Source organism: Octodon degus, unplaced genomic scaffold, assembly GCF_000260255.1.
Source record: "Octodon degus isolate 3935 unplaced genomic scaffold, OctDeg1.0 scaffold00144, whole genome shotgun sequence".
NCBI lineage: Eukaryota > Metazoa > Chordata > Mammalia > Rodentia > Octodontidae > Octodon > Octodon degus.
The window spans coordinates 6971739-6988188 of NW_004524720.1; the positions used below are offsets into that span (position 1 = coordinate 6971739).

Sequence of the window (16450 nt, forward strand, 5' to 3'; positions counted from 1 at the left end):
AAGTGATTTTAAGAACTTTATGGGTGAAGAGCATCAAGTTGTGTTATCATCCATCAATGAAGAGGTTTATCAACTAAGTAGACCAAAAAAATTGTTGAAAGCTCACTATCATTCAGCATAATACTAACTAGAGATCACTAGTAGCTTCAGGATAACGTCCCAGAATTTCTTCTTGTTGTACTTGGGTACATTAGAGAGATCTATAAGAGACTTTCATTGTCCCCTGAAATTAGTGGTTGCCCATAATCCCTCCAGACTGCTGGTTCAACAATTAAGAAATTATAGTTTGATATATACATATACCAAATACATCTTTTTATATCCAAAGGGGCTAAAATATATTCTGTGCTCCAGAATTTTAGTTTATTTTGAACAGTTGAGAAACAATGCTATTTCCACTGTTTCATTATCTAGGCTGAATACTTAGAGGAGGGAACAGAACCTAAGAGTGGGATGCATATTGCTCGACAAATTTTTCTCAATATTATATTTTTAGAATAAAAAGATTTTCCAAAAGCAACTAAAAATATCTGATATAATCTTTTTAGTTGGAGAAGGAACTCAGAAAACTGAAAACAAATGGAGCAATGTTGCTTCCCCTTCTCTCCCATAATATTGTCTTTTTCTTCATGCAGGTCATAAAATTATTTCCAGGGAAATATGAGATTTTTTCAGTGGTGGAAAGAAGTCATGAAAAGGTAAGAAAAATCACTGGGAAACTCACAAGCTGTAGAACTATTTAAACTTCCCAGGGACAACATACTCTCCCTATGAGTCGTGTTCAGGAAGGAGATGTACTGACACCTTTAATTTCTCCTTGGTAAATGGAACTAAAAATTCAGATTATAGATACTGGAATACTATCTTGAGTGGTTCTGCCAAGTTCTGCCAGAGATTTCATTGAGGTAATTCTGTCAGAGATTTTCATTATCACTTCTCTTAGAAGAAATCACTTTGAGTCAGATGAGAAGATCCCTGAGTAAGAACATACTACTTTGAAGAACTGCTAATCAACTAATGATTTCAAAAAAGGAAAACTGAAAACTAAACATCACACTTACAACTTCCAGCTTTACATAAATTTAACATGTTACTCTTTCTCACTTGACTCTTATATTGATATGTCCAACTTTTGTGTAAGAGCAAAGCATTTTTTGTTCATATCGAGTTTGGCTGATTTTTGCTATAAAACTCATATATATTCCATTATACTCGAACTTCTTGCATTAATTGGATATTTGCTTATATTTTCAGAGGTCTTAGGGATTGAACCCAGTATTTCATGTATACTAGTTGAGTACTGTACCACTGAGCTACATCCTTAGGACATTTTCTTGTTCTTATTTGAGACAAGATTTCTTTGAGCTCCCTAAGGTGAACTCAAATTTGTAATTGTCTTACCTCGGCCTAAAGAGTAGCTAGAATTACACACATTTCTCATTATACCTGGTTGAACTTCATTTTTTGTTTGTTTGTTTTTTGAAACGGGCTCTAACAGTGTGGGTTAAAGTCACTATCTAGCCCATGCTTGCCTTGAACTTGCAGTGATCCTGCTGCCTCAGCCTCTTGAGTGTTAGGATAATAGGCATGAAACACTATAACCAGCTACCAAACTCATTTTTTTATAGTAGTTACTCACTAATACTACTTTTTAATGGAATAATATCTTACCCCCTAAAATTATTTTTCTTTGAGTAGTAATGACCAGTTCAAGATGAGTTGCACCACCCAGCAAATCAAGTCTCAATATCTTATCTACTACCAAATCTCCAAGTGCTTTAGGAAACTTTGTTTTTATCACAAGTCATGGTTACAAGTATAAAATAATATTTTCAAAAATTATCAGCGAATACACTTACATCAACAGAATGGCAATACTTTTAAATTATAATGAGATAAAGATACTAGAGACAACTTAATCCTATCAGTGTTAGGCTATGGGTGGTTGTTGAGCAAGTTGTGACAAAGACTTTGGATTTTCCTAATTTAAGGATCTGGTCCATAAAGCAGTGCAAATAAGTATGAGTTCAAGACCAAGTGGGTAGCAAATAAATAGGTCCATATCTTATTTAACACTGGGGGTTGTCTATAGAGTTCAGTAAGAGATTACTACAGAACTCAGTAAACCTGCTATATCTCCTTACAGAAAAGATACATAAAGACAGCGGTTACTGTATTGCTAGAGCCTTACCATATGTGCCAAAGATGAGACTGACAGACAGAAACAGCAGAGATGTTTTGCAGATGACATACTGAATGAGAAATATCTGGATTAATCCTAAAATGGGCTGAAAGGAGGCAATAAAGTCAGTTATGAAAAACAAAAAGCTTTAGGATCATCTACAGGCAGGCTTCATGTTTAGCTGGGTCACTCCAAGGTTTTCTGTAAACAGATGTTTTATACCAAGAACAGCACAGGACCAAACAATAGCTCCTGAGATGTTTCCTTGACAGGAGGTCCCTGACATGAAGTTCAGAGGCTCTTGAAAAATCCTGTATGTTACTTGAGTAAGTCATTGCATTTGTTAGATTAGGTGCTTCTGACATTTCAATTGACCTGCAAATGAAGACAGGTTCCTATGTTTTGATATTTTTTTAGATAAAGAAAGGGATTCTATCTAGAAAGTGCTTGTGATGGGATGGAGATTAAGGAAGGAATTATGATATGGAACCTCTACTAAAACTACTCGTGAATGGAGGATTAATTTAAAAGGACTTACAGTGAACTTGATGAAGAAAATGTAAGAGGAATAGAAGCTTCAAAGGCTTTAGTTTACATTGGATTATTTTCTTCATGATAATAATTTCAGAGAAACACTTTTGGAGTTGATAGCAATTTCTAGATTTTCTTTGGAATATAATGAATCATTTCTGGCATTTTAGTATCCACATAATATAATAGGGACCCAAAACTTTGGGATGAGAAAAATAAACATATGTATATCGGTTTGCTCTCAAAATAGGTTGGATAAGTTTGAGACATTTTTCGGAATTTTGAGTCAATTTCTGTATCTATTCACATGACTAACACTAATATGTATTTACTAATTTCTGAAGATGTTTTATTTTAGGAATATAAGTTGTATTTAAGTACCAACTATGTTCAAAATACTCAGATATATAGGAATGATATTTGTTTAGGGGACAGTGAACTCATAAAATATGGCATAAGTTAAGAATGTATCTATTTCATATATATATGAAACAGGGCTAGTCATCCATGATATCATTTCTTATTAACATACATATAGTTGTTCTAACATGGCAAAATGTAAAATTAATGTACATTTTTTTCCAAAAAGAAGTAGGCCATAAGCTCCCAATCAACTAAATATTGGTCGAGATGAGGCTAACAATTAATTATAATATATATAGGGAATATCTGATAAGATCTGAGCTAAACACCAATGGTTTTTGTTCTAGATGCTCTTGAAGTAACATCATAAACTTGGCATTCAGGTATATCTGATTCATTACTTGGGGATAAAAGAAGACTGTCTCAGAACAAATTAATAGTAAAGGAAGGTCTTAAAATGTTTAATAGCAATTAAGAATGCAATAGCACCGCAAATCAAATGTAATTTTTTGAGCCATGATCTCACTATGTAGTTGTCTATCCTTAAATTCACTATGTAGCCCCAGGCTGGCCTCAAATTCTTAACAACTCTCTCACCTCAGTCTGTGGAGTGCTGGAATTATAAGCACACACTACCACACTCCGCTAGCAAAATGTAATTCTTAACATAAAATTAAAGTCACATTCTAAACAAATTTAGAACAAAAATTTAATTTTTTTCCAAAACCAGACATGTAACACTAATTGGTGCATTTCAGAATACACACCCACACTAACAGACATGAATGTAACCATGAATACCAGAGCACCTAAAGCTTGAAGCCTCATAATGACCCTTGCATTTTACCACCATATTAGGGATAGAACAGGCAATCTCAGGAACATCAGTTTAAACCCAATGTGAACAATCTGATTAGCAAGACTCAACTCAAGATAGAAGAAATCAGGGGAACAAAGACAATTGAATGAAGCAAGGTTTGCCTACCTGCTTTCATACAAGCCAGAACCTGGTATGTGAAATAAGAAATTTATCATTTGGGTGTACCAGTTCTGGAAATCAGGTACTATCTTGTTGAGTATGATGTCCCTAGGGCCCTTGGAACAGTAGCTACTTGATAAATGTTAGTTGAATGAATGAGGTGAGTCTCTAGCCCCATTCTCAGAACAATCCTGTAGTAGTTTCAAGTGTTTATGTCTGGGTCTTTTTTTTTTTCTTTTGTATTTTAGGAGTATTTTAGGAAATCAGAAGAGCAGTGAGCTGGAAGCCAAGGAAAGTGGAGGAGAACACGGTAAATGAGCCATCTAAGTCACATTTATTGCAGCACATAAACTACCTTACGTTCACAAGCACTATCTGTGTAAAGGACATAGCAGTTTATTCAGTCTTGTGAACTACTCTAAGATAGTGCTTCCTATCCTACATCAGCATTGCTGTGATTTACTAAATGCTAAAACATTCACCCTGGGTAAACTGAGGATTGCATAGATCAGAGTCCAATATGAAAATCTACATTAAAATGGAGGACTTTTCAACAATCTGACCTAACCTTCAGTTAATAAGTGCACTTTTGTGTTTGAAATATACCTTGAAATGTTGTTTGTTTGTTTTTCATTTGTGCTGCAGATGTAACTCAGAACCTTTCGCTTGTCAGGCAGGTGCTTATGCCACTGAGCTATCTCCCCAGCCCACCTATTCTCGATACTTAATTTATGTTATCTTGTATCTACATGAATAGGACTGGTGATAAAGAACCAATGAGAACATTGTCTCAACTGAAAGCAGAACTCTTCCTCCTTTGTGAAGTATATCCACTTCTCCTGCATCCAGACAAAGAAACTCCCAGAGAAGAGGCAGCATTAGGATGCCATCCATGGAGGTTGTTTCAGCTATGTCTTGGACTTTAACACACTTGTCTAACGGTGGAAGAAAGGATCTCGGAAGTCAAATGGGCCAGTTGTATGCTGCCACTCAGTCTCCAGCATTCATTACCCAGGCAACATGAAGGCAAAAAAACCCCTCCCTTCCCTAGCCTTACTCCCCTCCCCCAGCTGGGCATGGGATAGGCATTAAATAAGGCCTCTTTTTACACAGAGCATTTCCCCCACTGCAACATTCCCTCACAAGCCCCCTTTGTTCCCTGCCCTTAGCCACATCTATATGCTGCTGCAGCAGTCACCCAGATGTTCTCTATCAAGTCCTAAGCTATGCCAGCAAAGTTTGGCATGCATAAAAGTGCACTGAGTACTGGCCCTCCAGAAATGCTCCCCCCTCTCCATCTTTGATTTCTGCAAATATTTTTAAATGTTAATGGGTTCCACTCACCCACAACCCAGGGGGACGTTACAGAACAGGGCTCTGTGTGTCCAGCAAATTAGCAGCCTGAGGATACTGCTTGGCGCCTAGGTTCTGTCCCACCCTCGGGCGTTGGCTGGGGTTCTCTAACCTTGAACTATTGAGGCCAGTTTGCCAGCACATAGCTTTCTCGTGACAGAGGTTAGATGGTGGTTGGCAGGAAAGTTGTTTCAAGCCACACAAAGGAAAAGGTCCTATCTTGCCCTAAAAATTCTGAGAACAAGAAATTTCTATAAACATCATGGAAAAAAGACATTGAAATATTTATTTTCTCATCGTATTCATCTGTTTTCTCCTCCTCCTTTTCTTTTCTGTAAGTTAAATTGTGCATATACATTTTTTTTCATTCAGTAAATATGCACAGAATATATGACTTAGGCTCTGGTACTTTATCACATCCCTTTGGAAACTTCAAAACAATAAAAAAAAAAAAAACAGCCTACAAGCAGAAGCCTTGACATAAATTTTAATACAAGGGAAATTTGGATCTTATTATATGGTGGTGGGAAACTGATATATATATTTTCCCAAGAGAGACCTATTCATCTTACATGCATTGTGTTAGCTGTTTTAGGGTCTGGCTAGAAGCCAAATAAAAAATAATTTAAAGCCACCTGCTAAGGGCTAAATAGTTGTGTTCCCTAAAATTTATAAGTTGAAGCCATAATCACCCATGCAATGGTGTTTGGGAAGTAATAGTTCATGAAGGTGGAGCTTAGGATGGGACTAGTGTCTTTATAAGACAGGAAAACTCTTTCACTTCCTCTATGTTATTTCTCTCCCCTTTCTCTGCCAGTATCTGAGCCCCAAGTGAGGACGTAAGAAGACAGCCCACCTTCACATGATTTTACTGTTATGCAATCTCATTCACATTTATTTTTTTCTCTTCTAGGACTGGTCTGACAAGCACATGATTTGATTATTCATTACAGGAATTTCCCTAAAGACTCACCAACTCATTAATGGGAAGTAGTGAGACATATGGTTTGGATTCTCTCCCTGCCTTGTCTCAAAATCCTTCCCTTGCTGCTTCTATTGATCCTAGTCTATGCTATTATGCTTCATACATAGTCCTAATCAAGTTCCCACCTTGAAAGAGCAAGTTTAAACCAAACTTCCCATCTGTAATAATTCTTCCCTTACCTCCTCACCTTTGTCCTTCCAGACATTGCCAACACTTTGTGATGTAGTATTTTCTTACAATGGTAAACAACAAAACAAGTTCAACTTTGCCTGCTCTTGACCCTCTTGCTTAAATACAATGAAAGTAGGATTTTTAGATTTTTACTTTTATGGTTAAGATTGAGGGACTAAGATGGTTTCCTTTCAATTCTTTATTTTTCTCAAATAAAATCATTATTTCTTATGGTTAAAAAAGTTTTGGGGCTAGGGAGATAGCTCAGTAGAATAAGTGCTTGCCTGGCAAGCACAAGGTCCTGAGTTCAATCCTCATTGTTGAAAAAAAATTTTTTTTAAAGTTCTGATAGAATTATAAACTGAAGTTATGAATTTCCACTACTATACAGTAATTCTAAAATAAAATTTATGTGAAGCAAAATAAAACTCTTCTCTTTAACAAATTAAGAAACGAAGCAAAAATTTACTTAAGCTGAAAATCTGAATGCACATCCTTAGATTTAAATAATTTGGTACAAATAAAAATACCTGTAAGCCCTTATGTCAATGTTAAATCGTTTGTTTTTTTAGTGTGGGAAGATTTAATATAGAAGTCTCTCATTCGCAGTTTCTGCAACAGTGACTCACCCGGGGACTGTACTGATAGTGCCATAGCACAGAAATGCTCTGGAGATCAGGTAAAACAGCCTAACAAAGCAGATCAAACATTCATATGACTTACGTAAATGTTTAGCACTACTTATATTTGGTCTTGCCTCCGCAATTTCCAAGATCTTCCAAGAATGCCATTAAATTATAAATCCACTGAGGTATTAATTCATTGATGAATCCAATGATGGATTTATTCATTGAGGAAGCTAAAGGCCTCATGATTCAGTCTTCTTCCAAAGCCCCATAATGTAGCATTGAGGACCAAGTCTTTTAACACATGAATCTTTGGAGTCACTGCACATCTAAATTATAACAATCTGCACACAAATTTATTAAATGTTTTCAAATTTAGAAAAAAATAGACTTAATGAAGTCATTTAACTTAGAAGAAAAATACGTGAACTAAACATTTTGACTCAAAATGCTAAAAAACAAAAGACAGAAAATTATTCCAAAATGATCACATAACTAGAAATAAAGCTTTCCAAATCAATATAAGAAGATAAATTAATCCTGGAGCAATGATTAGGAGTTTGTAACTTCAAAGAGGAGTGGTCAATAACTTTTTTGTGTGAAAAATGAAAAAGAGCCCTCAAAACTCAATATTCAAACACATAATTCAATTTTTAAAATGGGCAAAAAGATTTCAATATAATTTTTTTTCAAAAAAATAAGATAGATGGCAAGCACATGAAAATATAACATCAGATTTCAAAAGAAAATGTAAATTAAAATCACAGCGAGTTACCAATACACAACCATTCAATGCCTACAATTTTTAAAAATGATAATATCAAGTATTGAGAAACACGTGGAACAATTAGAGTTTTTATTTTATAAAAAAGGTAAAATGCAATTCCATAAAAGATAGGAGAATAACAATAGCTAATATATTGCATATTATTATCTTTAAAATTGTTAAGAGAACAAGATAAGGCCATAGGGCCATGGATATAGCTCATTGGCACAATGCTTGCTTCCCACGCTCAAGGCCCTGAGTTTGATTTCTGGCACAAAACAAAACAAAAGAAAAAAAGAAAGAAAGAAAAGAAAACATATAGACATAAAGAATTCTCCAATCAATGTGAGCACAAAATCTTCCTGTTCTGTGAACTAAGAAACACTAGCAGCATAACTAACTTGCATTTTTTTCTCTTTTCCCATCTTTCCTTTCCCCTTATCCAATCCTAGTTCCTTTTTCCTTCTTAACACTTTCTTCCCATTTCACAATATGTACTGTACGTTTTACATTGTGCATAGTTTTTCAGTTTCTTGACCCAGGAAGACAGTACAATGTTTATACATGTGAGTCAGCTTCATTTCTCTAAGGAGTATAGTCTCAATTTTCATCCATTTACCTATTAAAGGCTTAAATATATCCTTTATGGCTGAGAAGTACTCCATTGTATAAAAACACCACACATTTTTAATCTGTTCCTCAGTTGATGGACATTTCCACTGTTTCCAGTATTTGGCTATTGAAAATTGTGCAGTTATAAACATTGATGCACACATATCGCTGTGGTATGATGTTTCTTAATTCTTCTGGGAGGCTACCCAGGAGGGGAATAGCTGGGTCAAAAGGAACCTCTAATCCTAGACAACTGAGGAATCTCCACACTGATTTGTGCAGTGGTTGCACCAGTCTGCACTCCCACCAACAGTGGAGAAGGATTCCTTCTCCCCACAGATCCACTGGCATTTGTTATCAGTTGAATTTTTTATGATAGCCATTCTTTCTGGGGTGAGATGAAATCATAGTGTTCTTTTAATTTGCATCTCTCAAATGAAATCATGTTAAACTTTTTTATATATATTTATTTGCCATTTGTATTGCTTCATCTGAGAAATGTGTATTCATCTCTGATTCCCTTTTTAGGATTTGGTCTTTGAATTGGGGGAGGGGATCCAACTTTTAAAAAAAATTCTTTATATGTTCTAGATATACTTTGAGGGAAAATGGGCTAAAATTTTTACCATTCTGTGGGTTGCCTTTTCATTTTGTTGGCGGTTTCTTTTGAGGTGCAAAAGATTTTAAATAACATGAGATCCCAGTTGTTCATTCTTTAGTTTCCCATACAGTTTAGGTTTTGTTCAAGAAGGCTCCGCCTATCCCTTTGTATTCAAGATTTCAACCAACTTTCCCTTCCAGTAGATCTAGTATTTCTACTTTAATATTTAGAAATTTGATCCATTTAACTTTTTGTTAGTACACGGTGATAGACATGGGTCTAATTTTTGTCTTCAGCATACAGAGAGCCAGTTTTTCCAGCACCATTCATTAAAAAGATTCTTCCAGGGGACAGGGAGTTAGCTCAATTGAATAAGCACTTGCCTAGCAAGTGCAAGGGCCTGAGTTCAATGCCTGGTTCTGGAAAAAAAAATTCTTCCAGTGAACATGTTAGATCCCTTTTTCAAAGATAAGTTTGTGCATGAGTTTGTTTGTAGTTGTGCCTACATCTTCTAATCTGTTCTTCTGATCCCTGGTCTCTTTTATTTGCCAGTAGAATGTTGATTTTATCACAGTAGTTTTGCAGTATAATTTCAAGTCAGGAATTGTGATGCTTCCTACCTTTCCAGGATTGATTTTGCTGTTCTAGGTCTCTTCTGATCCCAGATGAACTTTAGGAATGTTTTACATAGTTCTATGGGTTATGCTAACAGTATTTTGATAGGGATAGCATTAAACAGTGACCGCAGTTTTGGGAATATGGCCATGTTCATAATGTTGGCTTTTCCTATACATGAGCAAGGAATATCTATTTCCTGAAATCCTCTTTGATCAGTTTTTTCAGAGTACTGTAATTTCAACACATAAATATTTTACTTCCTTTGTTAGATTGATTCCTAAGTATTTCTTTTTTGGATGCTGTTATGAATGATGTCGCTTCCCTAATATTTTTCTCAGTGAGTTTATTTGTATACAGGAATGCTATTGATTTTGGAGTGCTGGCTTTGTATTTAGCTACACTACTGAATTTGGTTATTAAACCTGTAAGTATTTTGGTAAAGTTGGTGGGGTCTTACATGTAGAGTATAATGTCATCTGCAAATAATGATAATTTAACTTTTTTTGATAAGTAATTTTATTTTTTATCTTTCTTTTCTAAAGAATACAAAATGCTAAAAAAAATAGAAATGATACAAAATTTCATTAAACAAAATAATAAAAATTTGACAATAGTTGCTGCATTGAATAATGTTATCTTCAAATTAGTTGTTTAGGCTACTAATTCTTGTACTTTAAGAACATTTTATCAAAATAAACCAACAAAGACAGTGCTAGATATCACTTGCCTTGCCACATAAATTCTCTTCTTTGCCTCTCTCCCCTCATCTCTCTCTCTCTCTCTCTCTCTCTCTCTCTCTCTCTCTCTCTCTCTCCCTCTCTCTGGACCTTGCACTTGCCAGGCAGGCACTTATGCTATCTCCCTGGCTCCTCTCTATTCTTTGCTCAGGAAAGTTGGAGTCCACAGATCACATAACTAGATTTTTTAATATATATTTTTATTATTTTTTATTACTATATATTTAGTAGAGGGTCTACAGGGTCTCACTACACAGATAAGACTCATGGTGATCCTCCTGTTTTTCATCCTCCCAAGTGCTGGGATTACAGGAGTGCAGCACCACACTCAGTCTCAATGCCTGTCTCAGTGCATCCAGAGAGTGGGCTGGGGGGCGGGGCTGGCATGGCAGGCCAGAGGATCAAGCCCTATACTTATGTTACTTATGTAGTAAGGATTAGGGATGTAGCTTACTTACTTACGAACTGATAAAGAAATAAAATTTATTAAGAAAGAAATAAATTTATTAAGAATAATAATTCTGCCTAAGCAGGTGCCACATAATTAGAATTTTTTTCTTTGATTTACAGTGGTGTTAATTTTGTGGCAAAAACATAAGGGAAGAAAGACTGTTTTCTCAGCTCCCAGCCTATGAGGTCACAGGATGGCTATGGCTAACTTCCTGTGCATGTCCATAACTCCTGTCAGGGTACATTTTACTACAAGTAAAACATTTATATCAGCTACACAGGATCTGCTGCTAGATTTTCTCTTAGTTTCTGTAGGCTTTGAGAGTCACGGCTTTGGCTACTGCTGTCACCCTTTGTTAATTTCCATTACTATAGGGTACAACTTTGTAAATATTTCCTTTAATAAATTATGCTCAGTTATGCAATTTGATATTTTCTTTTTTACACACTAGCACTCTGCTGTATTTCATTATTTAATCGATTAAGTTCCTTAGGAATTTTTATTAAAATGAAATCAGATTAAGCTAGGCATTGTGGCAGACCAGTAATACAAAATAAAATGCCTCTCAAAAAATCCTATTAGATTGAAAAGCAAGAATCACATCCCATACTAAAATCTATAACATAAGCTGTGGCACGAAATTATCTACATGCCTATCTGTCCACTTTAGCATAGATAAAACCAGATCAACCTGCTGCTACTCTCTTGGACTTCATGATTTAGTTACTCTTGCCATTAACCTGTGTTAATTAGTTAGTGATATTTAAATAAAAAAAGAAGGCTGACAGGAAAATTCAGTGGTAAAGTGGATGTAAAGTGCTTTCAAAAACGCTTGGGTTCTATCTTGCCACTAAAACATTGAAACATATATTATGTTCTTAATATTCTGAAGACATTCCTTATTGAATATCCTAATGTAAGCTTAATACCACATATAAAACTTCTCTGATGCTTCTTTAAACATTTTGAATATACTCTGGTATATTTCTGTTCAGATTGTATAAGTCTTTCATCTTTTACAAAGCACACACACACATTGGCTGGGGAGATGGCTCAATAGAATAAGCACTTGCCTGGTAAACACGAAGGCCTGAGTTCAATCCCTGGTTCCCCCCCCCCCAAAAAAAAGCACACACACACACACACACACACACACACACACACTTTGAGGTTTTTTTTTTTTAATTACTTAAAAAATACATTCCATTCCTTCTATCCTGCTATGGCTCTGAAGACATTTAGAACAAAAAAGATTAAACTCTAGAGAATACAAAATTTCAAAACATGGGTTTTTGTGTTGTACCTTTTCATTGCACTATTTTAATTTTCATACTGTTATTTTATCTTGTTATATTTCCTTACTTCCATATCCATATACACAACTATGTGATATATGTGTATCGATGTAGATGTGTGTTTGCAGAACATGTTTGTTCGAGTACAAGGCACCATAAGGCAAACAACAGAGTCCAAATTTATAGTTTCTTTCCAAATAATTTCTATTAATTAAAGATAAGTGTGTAGCATAACCAATTATTAAATCATTTTATTAATGTAATCCAAAAATTATCTGACACAATTTTTCTAACCTTAAACTGTCTATCATTTATAAACCACGTAGCCATATGAAACGACAGTTTCACTATGTCTCCTATGTGCATATTCAGTTACTTTAGGAATTAAACATACTCAAAATTATTAACTAAGTGTATTAATAGTGAGGCTTTTTAGAAATAGTTGATTCAAAACACTTATTTTTGGGTCAAACTGTCAAGGTTAATGCCAAGTACTAGGAGTGGTTACTTGGATAAGTTATTTAAAACTCTGTTCTTCAGTTGCTTTATCTGTAAAGTAAAAGGAATAAGAATGTTGTGTTTATTCAGTGAGACATAAGAAACTATTAGAATAGAGACTGCTGAGATAAATATTAGCTACAATTATTTTAATAAAAATTTTTCCTAGAAGATAACCTTTCCCAGAAACATGTTAACATACTATCAAACAGAGGATATTTTGAAGCATCCAGCTGAAAGGTTATTCTGAGAAGAATGTTAAAGATTTTTCATAAGTAACAAGTACTGTAAATTGCTACCTTTTTTCTAATTATATTCATTTTATCTGGTCTCATCTAAAAACTATTTTTCTTTGTGACTGAGTATTTGCTCAAATTGCTCCAAGAGTAGAACCAAATCCTGTCAAAATTCCATCTTACTCAGTTAAACAGTGTTTTCCCCATTAAACTTGGTTTTTACACTGGATGACTTTGTAATACATGTTTAGCAAATATAAAAGCATTTCTCTTAAGTATTCTGCTAGATTAGATTAGCACTAGCTGGTAAGAGTGAGCAACTTTATGCCTCTCTTCGTCACTCAGCATTTTATTTTTACACTGTGCAAGTCAGCAAATCAGGTATACTGTGTGTTCTGGGGGCCTTTTGTTAGATATTATCAGCAAAGAATCAGCCTTTGTGAAGTCCCAGAAGTAGGGTGCCCATATAATCCTTATTGCCTTAGTGCACATTAAAAGCATGTATCAGTGGTTAACTTAATATGTATATGGCAATGAAATATGGATTTCTATCTGCAATATTTATATTTATGAATCTCACTTTCTGTTTTATCTAAAAATCTGAGCACAAGCCTTCCACTGCAATAGTAACTATTGTAGTAATGAAGTAGTTTGATAAGTCTACATAGCAAGTTAACATAAAAATATTGATAAATGATGTAAGTACTCTTAGAAATTTAGCCTTTTTATTCAAAAAAGTTTACATCCAGAATATTTTATTTTGTTCTGTAATTTTTATTAGGCATCCTGCCAAATGCATTAAATATTTGATTTTACTTGTTAAGATTTGCAAGAACTGTTTAAATTTATTATAAAAAATAACAGCTACAGCAACACATTTTACCCTTTCATTAAGGTAGTGAAAAAAAGAACTTTAAGAGCTTTTCTATAAAAATGTTCTAAAATATTCCATTAAAATTAAAAGGCAACTGCCATTTCACACGTGGTCAAATTTAACTATTCAAAGTTATTTTAGGTATATTAGACCCCAAAGACCAAACTACCTGAGAGTCCAGCTGTGTTCAAAGGAGATGCTGAGGTTCAGAATTTCAGCCATCAAAATTTAGATAGGGCTCATACAAAGATATGCTTGACCAGAGAAAAGAATTATAATTCTGGATTAAATAGTAGTATTCTATTTCCCCAAAATGCTCACTTGATTAGAGACTTAGTTAGAAAATAATCATTGTGGAATGATCAAGGAAAATTGCATGATACAGAAAAGAGCTTGAAACAAAGGCCTAATTGTAATCTCAATAGTCTGTAATCCCAGGTCAGTGATGTTTAATTGAGAATCTCAAAATCAATAAACATTCTGTTATGAAAAATAGTATTTCAATTCTTAAACTCTCATGATCATAAAAAGTACTACAATAACATGGATTTTTTTGTTGCTATTACATTTTTTTCTGGTACAATTCTTGCCTACTTTATTTTATAGCAATACTTGTGTATTTATTTATTCATTCATTTATTTTCATTATTGGGAAATGAACCCAGAGCCTTTGGACTGAACTACATCCCTAATCCTTTTAATTTATTTTTATTTTTATTTTAAAAAATAGGGTCTCACTAAATACTCAGGCTGGGCTTGAATTTGCAATCACCTAGCCTCAGACTCCTGCTGGAATTACAGATGACTAGCATCATGCATGACTTACTTGCAGATTTTAAATATGGGTCAGACATTAGTGGAAGTAAAGATAATGTGGATCTAGGCCTAATTTATTCATGTATTTTTAAGGTAGTTCATTATAATTAACTAATCTTGGCATCAGATTTGTTACATATTTATCTTAATATCTCGAGTATCAAGAAATGAGTATAATATTTTATATTTTCATGTATTTGAGTTTTGTACTTAAATCTTAATATTTTTCCTTTTCACCCATTAGTCCCCTACATCCCTAACAAACTGAGCAACATTTTTCCTTTGCACTGAATGCTATAGTCTGAAAATGTTTTATTTTTTTGCAAAAAAAGTCATAAAAATAAAGAAAAAGGTAAACTGACTACAAAAAGAAAAGAAAACCATGCACACAATTAAAAATATCAAAAAGCTTTGCCAATCAGTATTTACATCTAATTTCACCAATCAGTATTGCAAACATTCTATGGGCAAGAATGTTTTCTTTTGTTTGCTTAGTTGTTTAGTCAAGTGAAAATTCTAGGGCATGAAACTATATGTACTTGGAATATAATTTTGAATCTTTTATTTACTCATTTTTCTGATCCTGAGAAAATCATTCAATTTCAAGTGACTTCTATGTTTCATCAGATTTCCTTTCTGGCCTGTTAAAAATGAGAAATGAAATTAATAAACAACACTGTAGTAATGCTATTTACACACACACACACGCACACAATAAAAGAATAGAAAAATGGTAACTTTTAGAATAGCCCATTGAGTTCCCTTAAAATATCCCTGCTAGGACCTTCTTATTCTCTGCATTATTTAAACTGAAAGATTTAAACATATTTTCACTACTTGCAAGCCAATGGCCACTGGCTTTTCTTGCCATCTCCATGAGGGAAGGGGCACTTCCAGTCTACTCACTACTCATTTACTGTGAACTCCACTCTGTTGGCTGGAATGCTGCCACATGTTTATGAGAGCCTAAGGGATACTAGATGGCTGTCATCTTTCTCTTGTTCCCTCCAACTGCTCCAAATACCCTTGCAAGGTTACTGCACCTGGACACTGCATTCCCTGCAGAGCACCTTGTTAACCAGAATTATGAAAAACCTGGACCAAGTTCAGAGAAGAACTACTAAAATGGTTAAGGCACTGAGGGGGCCAATTTATAAGGAACTCAGAAATGTTTGGGTAAGTGGCAATTATTCTAAAAAAGGTGGAGTAACTTTGGCATTAGGTTTAAGCTCCACATCACACTGAAGAAAGGAAATTTTTTCAGGCCTCTACATTAAGAAATACTTTGAAGAAAAAGGATAGAATCTTACTCTTACATACGTCTCTAAACACTGCACTGGCTGCTTGGGTGATACTCACACTCAAGGGTAGTAAATTCTACAAACTGGCTCTATTTGTCAGCTGATGGGCCTGCAAGGGAAGACTGAAGAGTCTGCGATGGAAGGTGGAGGATCCAAGCCAGAGGTGGAAGAGTCTGCGCTGCAAGCCAGGGGACGACATCCAAGCCGAATGCGAAGACTGAAGTTCCAACGAAGTGAAACGTGACTACTTCCTCAGCGCCTTTATATGGTCTCTTTGTGCTGAGTCACTCTCGGGGCAGAACCAATTGTGTCCCAGGGTAGGGGAAGTACTCACACTTATGGGTACTTCCCAGTATTTACCCACCTATGGGTAATCCCAGCAGTACTAAGACCCATAATCCCAGCCTTGGATCACACATAATCCCAGTGGATCATGAGTTGACACAAACTCTAGA

At 34.9% G+C, this 16450-nt stretch overlaps 1 protein-coding gene across 1 annotated transcript in view; it reads left to right on the forward strand.

Annotated features, from left to right (window-relative positions):
• Window positions 1–16450, forward strand: part of LOC101569284 (RAB6-interacting golgin) — a 115172-nt gene that overhangs the window by 26253 nt on the left and 72469 nt on the right. The window contains exon 2 of the mRNA XM_012517049.1: window positions 4304–4365. Within this exon, the coding sequence (XP_012372503.1) occupies window positions 4304–4365 (62 nt within the window). The remainder of the gene's footprint in view (window positions 1–4303; window positions 4366–16450) is intronic.